The following is an 8508-nucleotide window of genomic DNA, read 5'->3' as shown; positions in this document are numbered from 1 at the left end:
TTTGGCTCTATCTCGACCGAAACGATTCTCTTATATTTTTCGTGTCGCGTTACACTTTACGCGAACGCGAACAGAAGGAAACGATCCGAAAACAATCCGGAAACGTTCTCTCGAGTCACGTGTGTATCATTTACAACGTATAATCGTATAAATTGGTACATGTACCTCGAAGATTCGCATCGAAGACGCAAACGATGAAAAAAAGCACTCTTATCCGATGTCAGGAGAGAGACAGAGAGAGAGAGAGAGAGAGAGAGAGAGAGAGAGAGAGAGAGAGAGAGAGAGAGAGAGAGAGAGAGAGAGAGGTATCTTCTTCGAGGAAACGTATCGAGACTCGACTGTACCGCGCTATGGTTAAAAATTAACTGGTTAGTTGTACGAATATTTTTGCACCAGCGGCCAGCGGTAGAGTGCAGCGTCGATGTCGTTGCCAAACGTCGTTGGTGTCGTCGTTGGTGACCACCGAGGCTATTTCGATTATTTCTCGATAACTATGGATCCGTTCGTTGGAGCAGTGCGGAAAGAGAAAAGGGAAAGAACGATCTCGCAACGATTTCTAATACGTAAAGTCGCGCGAACGAATCGACGAAAGAAACGAATACCGTTACGCTCGCGAGAACCGATCGAAACCGATGCCGATAATAGCAATAACAACGATGGTGTAATAGCAATGATAATAACAACAGCGACCGGTAAATAGTACATTTGTACGGACGAATTTTTCATCGTTTCCCAAATTTCCGCGAATCGGTTTAGTCGAGCGATAATATTCTAGAAGCGATTCGAATATCTCCGAATTTCTCAGCAATTCCGAGTATCCGAGGAGCACTGGAATTTTGACCAGGACTAGAATTCGAATCGAAATCGAAGCGAACGCGTACCTCTTTGGAAAAAACTGTCGGCTGAGAACGCGTAAAAACCATACACGCGTTCGAACGAACCGAGGCTGAGAAGAGGCGAGTTCGAGTATCGAAAATGACAGGGTAAACCGTGTACACGCGTCGCGTTACCGTTCGTTTTCTTTCAACAGTTTTCTGGTTTTAAAACCACGGAAACCTGCTTGAATTTTAGTCGCAGCCACTCGGGCGGCTTCTTGTCTCTTCCGTACTAGAAAACCGCGCACTCCGGCTTGAATTTTCGTCGCAGACTTCTCTTCCAACGATACGTTCTCCGTACTTGCTTTCTTCGACATCGAGATTGTTTCCTGGACACGTTCGTTCCGTTTCCGGGTTCGTCCTTGTTCGCGACCGATCGCATTCGACGATCGCGAATTCGCGTCTGCCAACGATTCCCCGAATCGCTTTCGAACTCGACAAGCCCGAAAATTCGCCTGAATTTTCGTTGCTGCTACAACGCTGCGCGAGTGTTTGCTCGCGTCGAGTCTTCGTTACCGTCTCGCGGCAAGACGTGAATCAGCTCCGTCCTTTCTTCGGTCGGACCGTGGCTTCTTTCTTTCTTTCTTTCTTTCTAGAAAGAAACACCTTTCGAAGCTTGCCGTAACAACCGTTGCCGTAAACCTTGTCGCAAATGTTGCCGCTGCTCTCGGGTTTGCTCTCGCAACACGTACACGTACTCGCGAACGTATTTCGACGCGCGTAGATCAAAAGTTCCGTAGAGCATTCGTTCGAACAAACACGATACGAGAAGCAGGCGTTATCGCGTACTCGCGATGCAATCGAACAACGAAAGTTGTCGCTTTCTAGCGTTGCTGCTAGGTGTTGCTGGTGTTGCTGCTACTGCTACAAATATCGCTACTACCGCTACTAGCAGAGTGCTAGATACTATATCTGGAACGCGAGCGTCCCGCTCGAGCGTGCGTATCTACGAAGACGCTACCGTCCGATACTGGTCGATACCATCGCGTAACTCGCTACTCGCCGTTCGCCGTCGAAAATACGTAACCCCTGGATATCTTTGGTTGCTCTCGGGCGCTCGCGCATGCGTTTTAAACCGACTTGGCGCGTGGTCGATCACGATTTACTATCGTATTCTACTATCGATATTCAAACAAGTATAGAACCGATCGTTCGATCGTGTCGCTGCAACGTAGCGATAACGCGATAATAACGTAACAACTTGTCTCTCGCAATGTATAGCTCTTGTAAATAATTTATTTATAACATATAGGTTATATATAACGTATAATAGAACGTATAATATACGCGTAATTATGGACGACTTGGTACAAACGCGTACGAAATGTTCTCACGGCTAGAAAAACCGTTTGAAAGTGAAATTTTGATTCGACGCGTACCTACTTTGGCACGACATTATCCAATAGCGCGTTCCTTCTCTTCCTCGTCGTCGGTTAAAATTTCTTCTATGAGAATAGACTTGGACGTTTTATCGAGGGCCAGTGGTTCTCGGATATCGTCGATATCGGCATCGGAACATTCTCCCGCGAAACTGTCGGCGTTCGATTTATCCGTATCAAAGTCGCGTTCCATGGAGGACGAAAGATCGATAGACGTTTTCGACCAGTTCGAAGCATCACCGATCGATCGTAAGCTCTTCGGGAAACCAAAGGCCGAGTCGAAGGCCAACAAGACGCGTGTTTCGGGGGATTTGAAATCGAACGACGAGCTGTCGGTTTTAAGAGAGAGCAACGGTTTCGCGGCGGCGGCGTCGTCGTCGTCGTCGTCGTCGTCGTCGTCGTCGTCGTGCGCCCGTTCGAACGCGCGTATCGCCCCATCCACGGACGACGTTCCATCTTTTGAAATGTCCAATACAGGCAGCGGCAGCGGCAACGAATCGTGAAATTCTCCCGTATGTCTCAACTCGTTGGAAATATACGATCCATGTTTTCCAAGAATCTGCTGGTCGATCGACGACCACCTTCCGTCGTTTATCCTTTCCGATGCAAATGCACCGGAATCTCTACGTTTCCCTTCTCCGCAGTATCGATCGTTCGAAATAGCTACGTTTTCTCCAGTTTTCTTCTAGAAAAGAAAGAAAGAAAGAAAGAAAGAAAGAAAGAAAGAAAGAAAGGAAGGAAGGAAGGAAGGAAGGAAGGAAGGAAGGAAGGAAGGAAGGAAGGAAACACGAGAGAACATTCGAACGATCTATTTAAATTTGACAAGCAACAATACCAGTCCGCTTACCAGAACCACGGACGCATCCGGGCTACGTTGTCCATCGTTTCGTTCTCGGTCAGATTTCTTCGAAACTCGACGTTGGAACAGAAACTCGCGTACACCTAGCAGAAAACGATATCACGTTTGAAAAATTCCTATCTGTACGCTATATCTAAAGCGAAAATGGCAAATGGAAAATGACAAATGACAAATGACAAATGACAAATGATCTCAATTATAAAGGATAAACGATAAATATGCGTAATATAATGTATAGTACTACTTACGGAATTGAACGACCCTAATTGCCGCATCCAACTGGTTGTTTCGTAAATCCGAATCGATTACCAGCTCGTTCGATCGTTCGGACGGATCTTGATTTTTGGAAAGCTCGGAAATCGTACGCGCGGACGTTGCTCCGTACTCGGACAGAGCGTCGGATTTCGCCTCGAAACGGTTCGCGGCTTCCACGGTAGTACCCGTTGTTTCTTCGAGTCTCGAAGTTCCATCGGTCAAATTTTCTATCAGTTCTTTCGCAATTTCTTCTTCCACGTTGGAAGAGTCTCTTCTACTTTCGCGGCGATCGGCGACGCGCTCTTTTTCGCTCTGAAAATGGTTATTCTTCGAGACAGAACTTTCGTCGATAGTCGCTTTCCCGTCTAGGAGAACAGTGTCGAACGAAGAAAATATTGTCTCGGTTTCGCAAACGTTGTCGCGATCGATCTCCGATCGATCCTCGGATTTTCTCGAATCGTTTCTATTTTCGAGAGAAGACGTTGTCGCGTCTCGCAGGCAAGGTTCGACCGTACCCGACAAGAGGTACCGGTCGCGCGTGCGATCGCCGAACGTTGTCTCCGCCTCCGCCTCCGCCTCCGCCTCCGCCTCCGTTTCCGTCTCCGTTTCCGTCGCCGCATGTTCTCGATATTCTCGATTCACCGAAATCGAATCTCCAGTTGCAGCGCGTTCCGCGGGAATACAGGCACCTTCGACTCGCGTCGTGCCAGATGCGTTTCGACTCGGCCGATCCAATGACTCATCTCGTACATTCTCCTCCATCGCGTCTTTCTCGTTTTCCTCCGCCTCCGCCTCCTCCTCCTCCCGAATATTGTCCAGATCGTTGCACGCGAGCGTTCGATCGACGACATCTTTTATATCGGGTAAAAGATCCATGGGGTGATCGTTCGTTCGACGTTCGAATCGTTGGTTGGAACATTGAAACGCTTCCATCGGGTGTACGACGTATTCTCCGAACGGATTTTCCTCCTGTTCGAGTCCAAGTACTTGTTTTGCCCGAGACGCGTCGTCGGTCGGTTCGCGTTCGATTCGAAAAGCATCGTTGTCGCTTCGAAAGCCTGTATCTTTATCCGGTATGATCACGGTGGTCACCGATTCGGGTATTTCGCAAGGCGAACCTTCTGTGAGCACGTAACAGTTCGGATCTGCGTCTTTCGAGAAATCGATCGATGCTCGGTACCGACCGTCGCGGGCGTCGCCGTCGGCATCGCCCTCGTCCTCGCCCTCCACGCTCGCGTTCGCCGACGTCGCTGACGCTGTCGAAATTTCAGCCAAATTCGATCGATTTCGAGTTCCCGTATCAGCGTTATCGCTTCCCAGCGAATCGTTGTACAAATTATGGAGCGAATCTTGTTTTACACAAGCACCGTGCAACGTTTCGGTAGCGATCGAATCTACGCTATTCCCAAATAAAACTTTCGATCTTTCCGATTCGTCCGATGATTCGTTCGACTCCGAATTCGATGCGGAATCCATCGAACGCGACGTTACAGATTTGCGACCATCGTCGGCTATCGACGCAGTTTCCGAAGAAATTAGCGTACTTTCGATACTTCTCTCGACCGTTTCTATCTCGATCAATTTGTTTTTCAGCTCGTCGTTCCCTACAGGACGCGTCTCCCGTTCTCCAATATTTCGCTGCCGTTCCTCGCGTTCCTCCTCCGCGTGGCCACCGCCGGTCGTAGCGGTCGCAGTCGAGTTCTCCTTCCCGTCTTCCTTTTCGTTTTCGTTCTCGTTTCCGCTCTCGGCGTTCGAACGATCGTCCAACGACTTTGCCGACGTCCGCGAGAGTTCGCCGAAATCGGACTCCGTATTTAAAGTATCCTCTTTGGAAACGTTCGTTTCCAGATTCGCCTCCGAACGCGCCTCGTCGTTCTCGGTTGCTCGATCAACGATCGTACCGTCCTCTTTCAAAATCTGTTGCGCGTTCTCGCATCTATTCGTATCGGCGGTGTCGCGCGAACAAGGAATTCGGTGCGCAACGTTGGTCGAACGACGTTGGTCATCGCGATCGCCTAGCTCGAGCGGCCGCGTTTTCGAAACGGGCGCGTTCGGCTCCGAACGCTTTCTTCCGTCACCGATGCTCGAAGCTTCGCTGTCGCCGCGAGGCTTCGACGATCCTTGTTCGCTATCGATCGCTTCCGAGAATTTCGACAATACCGGTAACACCAAATTGTCTTCCTTCTTGACCGGTTTCGACGCGTCGACCGATATGGGAGGTAGAATCACGCAGTCGCAGCTATCGTTTCCGGATGATCGCTCGGCAATAATTTCCGAGTATCTGTTACCGGAACACTGTTTCGTAATCACCGATGGAAGAATCACGATTTCTTCGTTCTCCGAGGAAACTTGACGACTTCTCGTAACATCTGGCGTATCCTCTCGGGCAACGAGTCTCGCTTGGTCCACGCTTATTTTCGTACCGGCAACGATATCGATTCCCTCCGAATCGCACCGGAACTCGTCCTCGAACGTTTCTCCCCCCGTATCCCCGTTGTCCCCGATATCCCGCGACTCTTCTACTACCGATTTCGCGTTCGATTTCACGGCGACGCGACCTTCTTCTTCTTCTTCTTTCGCTTCTTCTTCCGCTTCCCTTCCGCTTCCCTTCTCCCTACTCTCTTCTTCTTGTTCCGGGTTCTTCTTCCTTTGCTTCGGTTCGATTCCTCTTCCTCCGAACGATTCCCGTCGATCCTGACGATTTTGCGAAATAGCTCCGATCGAGCTATCGTCCGTTTCCGTCAGCCGGTCGCGCTGTATTTCGTCCTTTCCAGTGGACGCCCCCCTACTTACGTGGCTTCCGTAACCGTTACTCCCGTTCGACGAGTACGTTACGTTCACGAGCGAACGAGTTCTTCTCGTCGAAGCCGACGAGACGCTACCGTATTCCATGCTCGCACGGTCCCTATCGACCCTCGACGACGAGCCGCGCACGTCTTCGATTTGTCCAACGCTTCTCTGTCGCTTCAGACATCGTGCCGACGCGTTCTCGATGTTTTTCATCGAATTCTCGAGTTGGCTTTTAATCCCGTGCAACTCGTTCGAGCGGCGGTTCCCCGCTTTGATTCCCGATTGATTTTCTTTGAATCGTCGGCTACTATTTCTCGCAAGGTACGCGTAGACATCTTCGACGGATAAAGATCGATGACATCGGCGTAGCGCGGTTGTTTTCGACAGCCGCGGTTGCGCCGCGGCTCGTTGTACCGGGTAACTATGAATTTCCTCTTCGGTCGAAATCTTTGATCTTTGCGTGCTCCTCGACCTTGTTCCCTTCTTCTCCTTCTTCTCCTTGTTCCCCTTGTTCCCCCTATTTTCGTAGCCATGCTTTTTAAATACCTTCACCGTTTCGTTTATAGACCAACCGTTTCTATTCGTTGCCGTTTCCTCCTCCCCGCTTGCTCTTCTCCTCCTCCTTTTTCCACGTGTTAATAATTTCGCCAACGTTGCGCACGATATCCCTGTCGTTTCTTTAATCGCCGCCGCCGCCGCCGCCGCTTCATCGATCGAATTGTTCGCTTTCCGATCAGGGAAACGACACCGGTCGCGGCGATTCGAACCACCGTATGTTCGATGGTTGTCGTTGCCGTTGCCACCATTGCCATCGATCCAATCTACGAGCGCACGACATTTCCCGGTAGACGACGCGCGATCCAGTATTTTTGACACACGCGTACAAGCGCGTCCGTTCTCCCGTAACTCGATCAGTTGCTCGAAATGATGCGCCGCAAATGTGTAAATATCCTCGGGTCGATGTCGCAAGATCTCTCTCGCGAGTCCTTCGACCGCAGGCGCGAGACCTCGAGGGACTCGAGGGCCGATCACCGATCCCTTTTCCGACAAAGCCATACCAACCCCCCCCCCCCCCCCAACCACCACCCCTGCTTAGGTTCTCGCAATCTCCCAACCGTTTGCGTTCGTTCGCGGTCCTTTTATCGACTCGTTATGCCTTACGCGTTACGCGTTACCTTACCTAGCCTTACACCCTTATCGTCCTCATCCTCCTATATCAGGATTACGACCGTGGTCTCGCCATCGTGCTAGTGCTACTGCTAGCGATAGTCTATTATACGTGTGCGTGTATACGTATACGCTTGCTGTACCGTGTAGTACGATCGAACATTCTACGTAACGATTCGAGAATAATTCAGGCAAATAAATCAGGCAACCCTTGTTGTTCAGCTTTTTCCTATGGGCGAAAATGAAAAGTCGAATGAAAAATGTTCTCGTGTAACGCGGGGTAAGAAAAGGATTCGAGGAAAGAAATCGCAATAAGCACAAACTGTACGTACGCTTTATCGCCGTTAACCTAGGAAACCAGCCAGGGGATCGATCGGCAACCAACAAATTCCGTATTTACGCTCTGTCAACGTACAGTCCCTCTACTTTGCTACCAGCTAAATCACCGAATTTTCGATATCGCTATACGTTTCTCCATCACCAACGAACGCGTTTGCGATCTTCCGTATTCGTTCGTGTCAATCGGACTTTTCGACGACCCCCTGTCTCTCGTCGAGCGGGCTGCGATCGTAACAACGGATACACGAACCTCGAGGCGCGACGCGAACGCGCAAAACCTCGTCCAATCGATCCGGCACCCCTGCCGCCGACAACCTTCTACCACGTACTTACACGCGCGTTGCTTTCTTTCTCCCTGCGAACATGCTATACGCTATATGTATGTAGTCGCTACTTTTCTATCCCTTACTACTCGTCGATATAACCCCACATTTATACATAACCGTGCCGTGCCCATTCCGTGTCCGAGTAACGATAGATCGGTATTCGTACGTATACAACCGGACGACGTGTCCGCGATGCGATCGAAAAACTTTATCATTCGGTTTCAAATCAAACGTTATAGTGTAAACGGTAATTAACAATTGGCTTCTTGATAAACAAGAGGAAAATAAAATTATACAACGAAGAAGAAGAAAAAGACGCTTCGGTGCGCAAAAAGAAAGAATTTAATCTTTATAAAAAATTAGTAAATCGTCTATAAACATTTCATGAATACTTCGGTGTGTCGGAGTATTCTTTTAATGTTTTGTTCTAGCAATTGGGGCCGCGCGCGCGCGCGCGGTATCTCCATGGTCCGTCCACGGAACCGAAAAAATGTGGGTGAATATATCGAACGTGAGCA

General features: G+C 49.6%; 1 protein-coding gene across 1 annotated transcript; it reads right to left on the bottom strand.

Annotated features, from left to right (window-relative positions):
• Positions 1-2091: 2091 nt before the first annotated feature.
• Positions 2092-8448, bottom strand: LOC117221315 (uncharacterized). Its single transcript, XM_033472168.2, has 4 exons — positions 7658-8448; positions 3362-7554; positions 3102-3196; positions 2092-2939 (listed from the first exon to the last, which is right to left on the bottom strand). Exons 2-4 carry the CDS (start codon positions 7212-7214, stop codon positions 2271-2273), a joined length of 4617 nt encoding a protein of 1538 aa, XP_033328059.2. The 5' UTR covers positions 7215-7554; positions 7658-8448; the 3' UTR covers positions 2092-2270.
• Positions 8449-8508: the final 60 nt, after the last annotated feature.

The sequence above is a fragment of the Megalopta genalis genome, unplaced genomic scaffold (assembly GCF_051020955.1).
Source record: "Megalopta genalis isolate 19385.01 unplaced genomic scaffold, iyMegGena1_principal scaffold0037, whole genome shotgun sequence".
Lineage (NCBI taxonomy): Eukaryota > Metazoa > Arthropoda > Insecta > Hymenoptera > Halictidae > Megalopta > Megalopta genalis.
Note: the sequence above shows the minus strand (reverse complement) of the source record. Positions and strands in the feature narration are given on the sequence as shown.

What these genes read in the sequence shown, in the direction of transcription:
- LOC117221315 (XM_033472168.2), bottom strand. Translation starts at nt 7,214, where the DNA reads ATGGCTTTGTCGGAAAAGGGATCGGTGATCGGCCCTCGAGTCCCTCGA. An exon ending in AATTAGGGTCGTTCAATTCC is followed by an intron (nt 3,197 to 3,361) that starts GTAAGTAGTACT and finishes GTTTTCTGCTAG; the next exon opens with GTGTACGCGAGTTTCTGTTC. An exon ending in CGGATGCGTCCGTGGTTCTG is followed by an intron (nt 2,940 to 3,101) that starts GTAAGCGGACTG and finishes TTTCTTTTCTAG; the next exon opens with AAGAAAACTGGAGAAAACGT.